General features: G+C 40.5%; 1 protein-coding gene across 1 annotated transcript in view; it reads left to right on the top strand.

The window, feature by feature from the left end:
* Nucleotides 1–12,359, top strand: part of Axdnd1 (axonemal dynein light chain domain containing 1) — a 72,401-nt gene that overhangs the window by 1,858 nt on the left and 58,184 nt on the right. The window contains exons 2-5 of the mRNA XM_048356701.1: nucleotides 200–372; nucleotides 2,441–2,544; nucleotides 8,968–9,088; nucleotides 11,061–11,146. Coding sequence (XP_048212658.1) covers nucleotides 200–372; nucleotides 2,441–2,544; nucleotides 8,968–9,088; nucleotides 11,061–11,146 — 484 coding nt within the window. The remainder of the gene's footprint in view (nucleotides 1–199; nucleotides 373–2,440; nucleotides 2,545–8,967; nucleotides 9,089–11,060; nucleotides 11,147–12,359) is intronic.

Genomic DNA, 12,359 nt, shown 5'->3' with positions numbered 1-12,359 from the left:
GATGTGACTAGGACAGGCAAAGATGAGTGCATTTTTCTTGACAGGATGGTATTCAGTGATTTAAATATTGTTACTATTGTGCGCTATAAGCCATCTTTCTCTCTGCTAGAAAGATACAGATGAGATTAATGAGGCAGTCTGGGAAGTTCCATTTAATTTCCCAAAATATTACAATAAAAGCTTTTCTTTACTTTCTTAGGACTTCCTGAGCTAAAGGAGAAAAAAAATAATGTGGATTGCTCCAAACCCTTTCCCACTTCTCTCCAGAATGAATTCATCCCCGAGGAAGTTCTTCTTTCTCTAACCTACGCAGCCAATGCTGGCCCCTGTCCTGAAAACTTATTGCCTCCTAAGAAAACTAAAACTCCAAAGGTAGTGAGTATGTACTTATGTAGAATATTTGAGAGAGATAGCATATGATGTTTTATATTCTAGGCAGTATTAAACTTAAAAAAATAATTTCCTAAAGTGAAAGTGTTGTATGGCGAGAATAAAAAGAAGCCACATCTTGAGAGGTTGAATTTGGAGCCTTTATTGGAGTGCTGGTGGTCTGCAGATGGACTCCTGTCACAAAGATCTGCAGCCCAGGGAATTCTTAACATTGTTAGAAAACTGAGCCATGAAAAGCGGACAGGAAAGAAAGAGCAGAAATACAATAACAAACCAGATCAACTCCAATGGGGAGCTGAAATGGATGCCTAAGGAGAGTTAAGAAACATGAACACAAAAACACCAAAAGACATGTGGCATGGTGTAATGGCACCTGAACTGGTCTGTGCCTAAATAGGGTCAAGTCTTGGGGCAGGGTCACCGAGAGCTTGAGAGTTCATGACCCAAGACTAGCTGGTCCAGTAACCTATTGTCAAGTACCCACCACTGCCTCTAGGAATTCAGGCACACCCATCACCTGGGAGGTGGGACTTCCCCTTCCCACCACGAAGACAAGATAGCACCAGTTAAACCCAATACCCTATACACCACGTGGTCAAGAAGGTGCCAGTTAGACCTAACCCCCACATTTCAAAAGCTCAGATATTTTGCAAGAATATCCCCAAGACTTGAGTATTTCCACAAATGTGTTTTTTCCCCTTTTTTCAAGTCAGCCTATGAGTACCATGGTTGCTGACCAGTGTTACCCCTTTGATTGTGTTCTCCTGTCTTTCCAAACTCCATGTGTTTTAATGTAAATTTACTAAAATGATCATTATTGCTCTCTTGGTCTTATTTGTTTTCATTCCTATAGAATTGTTCTAGTTTCATTCTTTCCCCATGTTATTTGGATAACAATTCTGTTTTCTTAATATGCCAATGTCCTTGATGAAAAATATTAAAAATAAGTAACATGAAGCTGGCACTTGAGAGCTATGTGGTGTTAGGTTCCCCCCACCCCATGGCCCCAAAGAGAAGTTTTCTCTCCATGGGAAACCACACTTAGACCCTTTCTCCTTTGTTCTCTCCGTGCACAAAACTGCATGTGGCCTTCCCTAGAAGTCCCCGCCCAGCACCTGTAACTGCCAGGTAACTGGTCATTACACACCTGCGAGTTAGTAGGAGGTCCCTCATGTCTGAGGTCACTTCCTTATCTGCTGAGGTCACACCTCCTTCTTCTTGCCCTTCCCTATATAATCTTTCTGCCCTAAATGCTGCTATATTCTACCTTAGAGTGCAGACTGGTGGTTTGGCTCTCCCAATAAACTCTTTCCTGCTTGAATCACATGGTCATATCCTTTTAGCTACCCTTCCATGTGGGAGAGGCCAAGTGAGGAGGGGGGGAAAACTAATAAAGAGAGGAATGTGGGGGGAATGTGCTATACTGGAATTTGATCAGATACAGAGAAGCCACATTTTGAGAGAAGTCTTTATTAGAAAGCCAACAATTGTTAGTGAACTCGCCCCCCCCCCCCGCCCCCAATTTCAGCCCTGAATGTAGTAGTTAGCACAAAACTTATGAAGGCAAAACCCACATGATTGGGTTGGGAACTAAACCTAACAAAAATGTTATACATAAGCAAAGCAAATTAGGGGAAGTATTCTCTGGTGTAAAACTTTCCTGGAGCTAAACTTCATCTGTAATTCAAAGGATGACCTATTTCATCTCTAGAGTTTTCGAAACTGGGTGAAAAGTCCTTATCATCTATTAAGACTCCAGGATGGCAGTGAGGACAAGTTGCAGTTACTTAGACCCAGTATCCATATTTCAAGTGCTCCATAATATTTAGCACATGTTCTATTAACTAGAAAAATTGTGAGGAGGGGTATGGTTAGGAAGGATGAGGGAGAATGATGAAAAGGGTGACATTGATCAAAATGCATTATACTTACAAACTGACATGTTGAATAGTACAACTACTTAAAGATAATTTAAAAAATAGAATTGATTCTATTTGACTAGTGCACCCTCTTCTGGACTTTTGTGAATCTCCTTTTATTCCTTCCTCAGGGCACCCTACCACGTGCTGTAGATCATGTCTGGCAGCACCCTATTCGAAGAAATAAATTCAAATACCTGATTGATCATCCTGTCTCCCTAACCGGAGCTGGAAGGTAAAGAAGGAGGAGGGTGGCATAGATACAGATAGTCATTTTCTTATTTTGCATGATAGCTTTTGGAGGAGCAAGATTGGAAAAACTATAGAATCATGGAGTATGAAACTTACAGTACCTATGTTAAATCAATACATTCTACAAGATAAAGGAGTACCTTTTGGTATAGGATTATCAGTATAATATCTGTAGGTTCTGACTGTCCATACTTTTAAAATTTGTTAAGATTTTTGTATGCTTTTGTACTCCTAACTCCTTGTTGTGCCCTACTAAAAGGGACAAAATTTAGTGCCCCCCAGCATCTTGTCTGTGTAGGTGTTTTGTTTTTTTTTCTACATTGTAGAGGAAACATAGCTTCTTTATGTGGATGAGTTTATTTATTTATTTTTCTTTATTGTCAAAGTGAATTACAGAGGGGTTACAGTTTCATATGTAAGGCAGTGAGTACTTTTCTTAACCAACTTGTAACCTCCTCCCTCATCCCCCCCCGCCCGCCTCCCCCTCCCCTCCATGAGTTGTACAGTTGTTTACAACAAATGGTTTTGTAAATATTGCTTTTGGAATTTTTTTTTTTAATCCTTTGTCTCTTGATTTTGGTATTCCCTTTCCCTTCCCTAGTTCGAATACACATATATACAGTATCCAGGGTACTAAGATCAGAAACATAGCTTCTTGTAAACTCTTTTTTTTTGGGGGGGGGGGCCAGTCCTGGGCCTTGGACTCAGGGCCTGAGCACCTTCCCTGGCTTCTTCCCGCTCAAGGCTAGCACTCTGCCACCTGAGCCACAGCGCCCCTTCTGGCCATTTTCCATATATGTGGTGCTGGGGAATCGAACCAAGAGCTTCATGTGTAGGAAGCAAGCACTCTTGCCACTAGGCTATATTCCCAGCCCCCCCCCCCCCCTTTTTTTTAACCAGTCATTGAGCCCTGAATTCAGGGCCTGGGCACTGCCCCTGATTTTTTTTTTTTTTTTTTTTTTTGCCAGTCCTGGGCTTTGGACTCATGGCCTGAGCATTGTTCCTGGCTTCTTTTTGCTCAAGGCTAGCACTCTGCCACTTGAGCCACAGCACCACTTCTGGCCATTTTTTTTTTTTTTTTTTTTTTTTTTTTTGGCCAGTCCTGGGCCTTGGACTCAGGGCCTGAGCACTGTCCCTGGCTTCTTCCCGCTCAAGGCTAGCACTCTGCCACTTGAGCCACAGCGCCGCTTCTGGCCGTTTTCTGTATATGTGGTGCTGGGGAATCGAACCTAGGGCCTCGTGTATCCGAGGCAGGCACTCTTGCCACTAGGCTATATCCCCAGCCCCGATGCTTTTCTTTTTTTTTTTTTTTTTTTTTTTGGCCAGTCCTGGGCCTTGGACTCAGGGCCTGAGCACTGTCCCTGGCTTCTTCCCGCTCAAGGCTAGCACTCTGCCACTTGAGCCACAGCGCCGCTTCTGGCCATTTTCTGTATATGTGGTGCTGGGGAATCGAACCTAGGGCCTCGTGTATCCGAGGCAGGCACTCTTGCCACTAGGCTATATCCCCAGCCCGTCTGGCCATTTTTTATATATGTGGTGCTGGGGAAATCGAACCCAGGGCTTCATGTATACCAGGTAAGCACTCTTGCCACTAGGCCATATTCCCAGCCTACAGAAACATAGCTTTTTTTAAAAAAAAAATTTTATTGTCAAACTGATGTACAGAGAGGTTACAGTTTCATACATTAGGCATTGGATACATTTCTTGTACTGTTTGTTACCTCCTCCCTCATTCCCCCCTCCCCCCTCCTCCTTTCCCTTTCCCCCCATGAGTTGTTCAGTTGATTTACACCAAACAGTTTTGCAAGTATTGCTTTTGTAGTCATTTTGTCTTTTTACCCTGTGGAAACATAGCTTCTTGATATGGAAAATCTTGGAGAACCCAGGCTTGATTCCTTGTTCTCTTCAGAGAGAGTTCATCACCATTACACAGCTGTAGATATGTTTCAGATCAAATCAGTGAATACTGTTTGTTGTTTTTGTATCATTCCTAAGAATTTTCTTTTTTTTCTCTTTTTGCCAGTCTTGGGGCTTGAACTCAGGATATGGGCACTGTCTGTGAGCTTCTTTTGCTCAAGGCTAGTACTCTACCACTTGAGCCACAGTGTCATTTCTGGCTTTTTCTGTCTATGTAGTCCTGAGGAGTTGAACCCAGGGTTTCATGCATGCTAGGCAAGCACTCTTACCACTAAGCCACATTCCCAGCCCTCCTAAGAATTTTCTAATTGTCAAAAATGTTTGGGTACTTTCTAAATGTTGTCCATTTACCAATTTAATCCCTTGTGTCTCTGCTGTCCTGTACCTTTTACCCGAGTAGGTTTAGTCTTTTTGCAGTTACTTTCCTGATCTATAGTGAGAGAACAGCGGACTCGCTCACTTTTGTTTGCCTTCTAGGGCATTATGAAGTACAGGTGAGACAATGAATGGAAAAGAGCTTGTAAATCCCTAAAGGGCTATTAAGTATGGGGTCTAGCTACTCAGCTGTGGTAGTTCCAGAAAGAGTAGCTAGAACTTGATCTATTGCCTTTTTTGTCCTGGGGCTTTGGCTCTTAAGTATCTGTACTTTATTCTGTGTCTTTGAATCATGGCTGTTATTGGTAATAGTTAGTAGTTACAAGATGTTTGGAGTACTTTGAAAAATGAATTAGTTCTATCTAATTGTGGCAACATAATATAATATATACAATATAATTGATGTATAATATAGTAATAATGTAGCAATAAATTGACAGAAAGGTTTTAATGTCAATGAGTCCTGACTGGGAAGCTTTGAAATGTGAAGATTAAGCTGGGCACTGGTAGTTCACATCCATAATCCTAACTACTCAGGAGGTTTAGAATTAAGGATCAAAGTTTAAAGCCAGCCTGTGGAGGAAAGTTAGTAAGGCTCTTTTCTCCAATTAACCATTAAAAAGCTGGCAGTGGAACTGTGGCTTCAGTGGTAGAGCACCAGCCTTGATTTAAAAAAAAAAAAAAAAAAAAGAAGCTCAGGGACAGTGCCCAGGCCCTCAGTTCAAGCCCCCAGTACTGTTTGTTGTTGTTGTTGTTGTTTTTTTAAAGTGAAGATCAGGTAGATACATTAGGATCCTTTTTCTACTAGAGTCCCATTGTAGTCCTAGACCCTATAAGCACAAGTCTCACATCATGGCCAGCAGTACTTTGCAGATATGGTCAAAGTTAAGGACCTTGAGAGAACCCATAGTGAACCAATCCTAATTACTTGAGTCAAAGTGGAAAAGAAGCAGTAGTTAGAGAGATGTATCAGAAACAGAGATTTGAAACACAGGAGTGGTTCTACCTTCCATCACTGGCTGTGAAGATGGAAGGAGAGAGCCACAAGCCACGAAATGCAGTTAGATATTGTGACGACTCTGGGAAAATAGCATGGAAGCAAGAATTGCAATCCTACAATGGCAAGGCAGCAAATTTGTTAACAACCCAAATGAGCACAGAAATGGGTCTTCCTTTGGTGCATCCAGGAGCACAGCATATCAGCACCTTAATTTTAGCTTTATGCGATCTGCATTGGACTTCTGACTTGCAGAACTATGAGAATTTGTGTTATTTAAGCTAAGTTTGGGGTAAGTTGTTATGGCTCCCAGACTAATAAACATATGCACAAATGATAGTAACTGCTAAGTGGTAACTTGCCCAATGACCTCAAATGTCCAGAGCACAGCTGTTAAATCCAAAGCAAGTATCCTCTAGATAATTTAGTAAATACATATAACATGTTATATACATAGCATATAATATACATATATACACACATACATACATACATAACATATAACATGTTATATACATAGCATATAATATGCATACATACATACATACATACATACTTTTGGGTCTATTAGGTTTAAATTCAGTGCTTCACACTTACTAGGCAAGCACTCTCTCAGTTGAGCTACCACGTGCCCTTTTTTGTGTTGGTTATTTTCAAGATAGGGTCTTGATCTGTGCCTTTGCCAGCCTGAACTGTGATTTTCCTATTCATGTGTCCCAGTGTTATATGGGAATTCAGTTGTAAGATACAGAGAAGCCACATTTTGAGGGATTGAATCAGGTCTTTAATTAGGTCTTTATCAGAAAGCCAGTGAATGCAGGCAGGCACATATCCCAAAAAAATTTGCCTCAAATACAGTTAATACTGTTAGGAAGCAGCCATGAGGATAGGAGAGTAAAGAAAGAGCAGAAAAAAATCCCAACAAACCAGATCACCTCCACTGGAGAGCTTAAATGGGATGTCATGGTGACCTGAGAAGAATAAGGAGACATGAGGCATGGTGCAAAATGGCAGCTGAGCTGGTTGCACCTAAATAGGTTCATGATCAGGGTCACAGGGAGTTCCAGAGTCTTTTGAGTTCATGGCACAGGACTAGCAGGTCCAGAAACCTATTGTTCAAGTCTCCACCCTGCCTCTAGGAATTCAGGCATGTCCATCACCTGGGAATGGGACTTCACATTCATCCACCAAGAAGACAAGATGACACCATTTAGACACAATTCCCTATCATCCACCCCATTGCCATGATGACACCATTTCACTAGTGTTGATGAAATGATAAGATGCAGAACCACACTAACCATGGTGCTTCCTCTGTAACTTGGGGTAATAGGTATCAACCACTATGCCCAGTCATTGGTTGAGATAAAGTCTTGAAAACTTTTTTTTTTCTTTTGTCTACACTAGATTTGAACCTCAGTCCTTTCATCTCTGCCTTCCAAATAGCATTTACAGCCTTGAGCCCTCCTGGCTGTCCAATGTTTTTTATCATTGCTAATTTTTTTTTCTTAAAATTTTTTTTGATGATTCTGTCTTGTCATTGACAATTTAATGAGTGAAAATTAGTTTTTCTGGGTTGTTTTCACTTATATTTCTCTTAAAATTCACAAGTCAACAGTATTCTCAGCTTTCTCAAGATTTATTTGTATTTGTTTATCTGTGAATATGTTTTCATATGTTTAAGAGGTATTTGTGTTTCTTTTTCTTGGAATTTCTTAGTTTGCTGTTGAATTGATGGTCCATTTTTAATTATAGAATGCTTTTTAGGGAAATGATCCCTTTATTAACCAATTGATCTAGAAATGTATTTTCTCATTTTGTAGATTTAACCTTTTGAATTTGCTGTGTCTTTGTCAAGTAAAACATATATGTAGATTGGACTGGGGGTGTGGTTCATATTATAGAACAGTTGCTTAGCACATTCAAAGCTCTGAGTTCAAATCCCAGTTCTGAGTTTTTGCAAGGCTGTACACAGATTTAATCATATTTTCTGTTAAAACCAGAGATGTGAGCAGTGGATTGGAATTGATAATGATTTTTTTAACTTGTCAAGGGGAAGTCATCATCAGCTTTTTGGAGAATGATTTCAGAAGGCAGGTATAAGCAGAAATCAAATGGCAAGGAAATTTCAATTGACATTTAACAGAAGTGGTATCAGAGCAGCAGTCATGATGAAGGAAAGAATCGTGTGTGTTTGTGTGTGTTGCTGGGAGTTGAACTCAGGGTCTTATACTTGCCAGGAAGATGCTCTGCCACTTGAGCTACCTCTCTAGCTCTCTTTTGCTTTAGATATTCTTCAGATAGGGTTTTGCTTTTGACCACACTGTCCAGGACTATGATCCTATTAACATCTCATGAATAGTTGAGATGGCAGATGCTTATCACTGCACCCAACATTTTATTGGAACTTTAGTGGAACTTTGTGCCCTGGCTGGTATTGAACCACTCTCTTTTTAATCTCTTCCTCTCAAGTATCTAGGATTACTGGCATGAGCCCTGTTCGTGGCTCAAGAAACACTTTTTAGAAAGGGAAAAGACTGGGGGCTGGGAATATGGTCTAGTGGTAAAGTGCTTGCCTCGTATACATGAAGCCCTGGGTTCAATTCCTCAGTACCACATATATAGAAAAAAAAGCCGGAAGTGGTGCTGTGGCTCAAATGGTAGAATGCTAGCCTTGAGCAAAAAAGAAGCCAGGAACAGTGCTCAGGCCCTGAGTTCAAGCCTCAGGACTGGCAAAAAAAAAAAAAAACAGAAAAGGAAAAGACAGTATGACCACAGGGCATGTTTTAAAAATTATAGTGAATAGAAGAAGTCTCCGAAGAGGTGGGCCAAGTGGAATCAAGCATGTAAGTGGAAGGAAGAAATAACCATGACACTGAAGGCAAAGAGCTTGTGAGGTGAATGGAAATTGTGTGTAGGGAAGAGAAAGCGCATGAGGGAAATTCATGTCTAATGCCTTAGTGAAGTATGAGTATCTAAGGTAAGGAGGTCTGTTTGGCTCATTTAAATGACCATTTTACCCTCTAGTAGCAAAGCTGGGGATCTTACTTACTTACTTACTCCTATTTAGTCCAATAGAAAATTTACTTCTTAAAATAGTTTTTCTCTTATTTTTAGGGATATTTCTTTTCTTTATGATGTTAAATATATAAAAGGAGCTGCTAGAGAGAATGACCTTTGTCCCCCACGTACCGGCCGGTCCATACAGTCAAATGACGGTGTCATTGTGCCTCATAAGGTAACATAGTTAACAAATAACTTTCTCTACTTTTTAAATCATTTCCCCAAGATAAAGCAATAATATGTATCAGTCTACATTGCTTATCTGTCTTTATAGCACTCTCCATTTCCTCTTTTTTTTGTGGCACAGAGATTTGAACTCAGAGCTTCATGCTTACTAGGCAAGCACTCTAGCCCTTGAGCCTCAGCACTACTCCCTTTTCTCTGTTATCTGTCTGTCTACCTATTTCTTCCTTCTCTCTTTCTTTCTTCTTTTCTTTCCTTTTGCTGGGACTTGGACTTTAACTCTGATTCTTATGTTTTTCACTCAGCTTGCGTGTTCATAGCTAAGTGCCCTGTCCCTCAAGCCATGCCTCTAGCTCCAATTTTATCTTAAAAAGAGTATTTATTTATTGATTGCTGGTCACAGGGCTTGAACTCTGGGCCTGGGCTCTATCCCTGAGCTTTTTTGGCTCAAGGATAGCACTCTACCACTTGAGCTACAATGCCACGTCTGGCCTTTTCTGAGTAGTTTATTGGAGACAAGAATCTCCTGGGCTTTCCTGCCTGGACTGGCTTCAAATTGTGATCCTCAGATCTCAGCCTCCTAAGTATCTAGAATTACAGGTGTGAGCCACCTGTGCCTGGCTTAAAAGAGTATTTAGCAGGGAAAGATCAAAGATATATTTTATTTCTGTACCCTTTGTCTTGTATATAAGTGTATCTCATCTGGGGAGGGGAATGGGTAGCATGGAAATGGTGAGACAAAGGGTAAACCAATTCGTTAGTGTTACTCATTAGACACTATATTGGAAATGATCTATAAAAGTTGGAGGGGAAGGGGGTCTGGAGGGGAAAAACTGGGAGAAAATGAAGGTACTCATTACCTGACTTATGTAACTGAAACCCCTCTGTACATCACCTTTACAATACAATTTAAAAAATAAAGCAAACTAAATCTGTCACAAAGATACTTTAAAGCACTTTCCAATCCACAGTTACCTGCTTTTAATAAATGTGAAAGATTAGACACTTCTTCTCCATAGAAATCCATATATAAAGTTGTTGAATTTTTTTTTTTTTTTGCCAATCCTGGGGCTTGGACTCAGGGCCTGAGAGCACTGTCCCTGGCTTCTTTTTGCTCAAGGCTACCATTCTACCACTTGAGCCACAAGGACACTTCTGGCCTTTTTTGTATATATGTGGTGCTGAGGAATCAAACCCAGGGCTTCATGTATTTGAGGCAAGCACTCTTGCCACTAGGCCATATTCCCAGCCCCTAATGTTGTTGAATTCTTATCCTTGATATCTTGCTAAGCTGAATAGTAAGGTTCCTATTGAACTTAAAAAGCAAAGAGTTAATGAATGAATACAACTGGTCCTCTGTACCTCAAACAACTATCTATAGATGGAAGATATTTTAAAAATAGTTGCATATATACTGTTTTTCCTTGTCATTATCCCCAAAATTTTACCTTATATTAGTATCCTACAGACCATTTAAAGTCAATGAGGGGCAATGTGTAGGCTATCTCTAAAAACAACACCATTTTATACAAGGACCTGGATCATCTGCAGAGTTGGGTATGTGTATGGGGGTCCTAGAACCCAGACCACCCCCCAGACACTGAGAAAATTATGCTCAAACTAAGGTAGTCCTCAAGTTCATATTTATTTTTCATGCATGTTTTCTGCTTAAAGTTTTTTTTGTTGTTACTTGTGACCCACATTACTAATATTGTTAGCTCTCAAATCAAAACCAAATTAGTAAAAGGTATCCTTTGGGGAGAAGAATTAGGACTTGTAAGAAATAGAGCTGTGGTTCAAGGAGTAGAGTGCTAACTTTAAGGTTTGGGGAGGAGGTGGGAAGCTCAGGGACACACACACACACACACACACACACACACACACACACACACACCAAAATTAGGACTTGTTTAGCTCAGTTTTTTCATGTACTAACAGGGTAATTTTTGTTTGTTTCTTTGAAGCCAAAGACATTAACAGATACTTTGATTCCTGAAGAGTTTCATATCGTGTCAAGTACAGGAGTTTCAGGTTTGGAGTGTTACGATGAGTGAGTACCACGACATATAACAAATACCTCACCTGCTGTTTCTGGCTTCCCACACTTTGAGGAGTCCGAGGGCTGTATGTACACATGTGTTCATGGGGTCCTACCTGCCCTAACACAACTTAAGAAAAAAAATTTTAAGTGTAGTGAAAGGACGGAAAATTGCCAATGTAGTATCTTTTTACTCCTGTCATCTTAGCTACCAAGGGGGGTTAGGTAGGAGGATTATAGTCTGAGACCAGCCTTAACTACAAGACCCTAACTGGAAAAACAAATCCCTGAGAAAACTAAAAAGCAAAAAAAGGGCTGAAGGCATGACTCTAGTGATAGAGTGTTTGCCCTGAGTACTAAACTCAACTACTGCCTCCCAATAAAAGACTTTAGAATTTTCATAATTAAATTGTTCTTTATCTTTCCATGACACTGAATTTTGAATTTTTGGAACTTAAAAAAAAGTGGACTCTGCTCCTTAAAAAGAATTTTTTTTTTTTTTTTTTGCCCAGTCCTGGGCCTTCGACTCAGGGCCTGAGCGCCGTCCCTGGCTTCCCTTTTGCTCAAGGCTAGCACTCTGCCACTTGAGTCACAGCGCCACTCCTGGCCGTTTTCTGAATATGTGGTGCTGGGGAATCAAACCCAGGGCCTCATGTATACGGGCAAGCTCTCTTGCCACTAGGCCATATCCCCAGCCATTATATATACATATATATATATATATATTTTTTTTTTCTTTTTCTTTTTTTTGGCCAGTTCTGGGACTTGGACTCAGGGCCTGAGCACTGTCCCTGGCTTCATTTTGCTCAAGGCTAGCACTCTGCCACGTGAGTCACAGTGCCACTTCTGGCCATTTTCTATATATGTGGTGCTGGGGAATTGAACCCAGGGCCTCATGTATACGGGGCAAGCACTCTTGCCACTAGGCCATATCCCCAGCCCTTAAAAAGAATTTTTAAACAACAAACACACAGACCTTCTACAAAAGGTATCCAGGCATAATGCATGCAGATGAGTCATTGTTTTCATTGGTTCCTATTTATGGGATCTTGTCTTTATTTTCTGAAATAACACTTGGATGTTTCAAAGTGAAAAAAAACTGGAACTTTGGGATAAGGTTTTATAATAAAATATCCAAAGTTTTCTCTTTCTCTAGATTTTATCCAGCATTTCTCATGTTTTTGCCAAAGGCAATGGAACTCATTTTTGGGGGAGTAACTATATT

The sequence above is a fragment of the Perognathus longimembris genome, chromosome 11 (assembly GCF_023159225.1).
Source record: "Perognathus longimembris pacificus isolate PPM17 chromosome 11, ASM2315922v1, whole genome shotgun sequence".
Lineage (NCBI taxonomy): Eukaryota > Metazoa > Chordata > Mammalia > Rodentia > Heteromyidae > Perognathus > Perognathus longimembris.
Note: the sequence above shows the minus strand (reverse complement) of the source record. Positions and strands in the feature narration are given on the sequence as shown.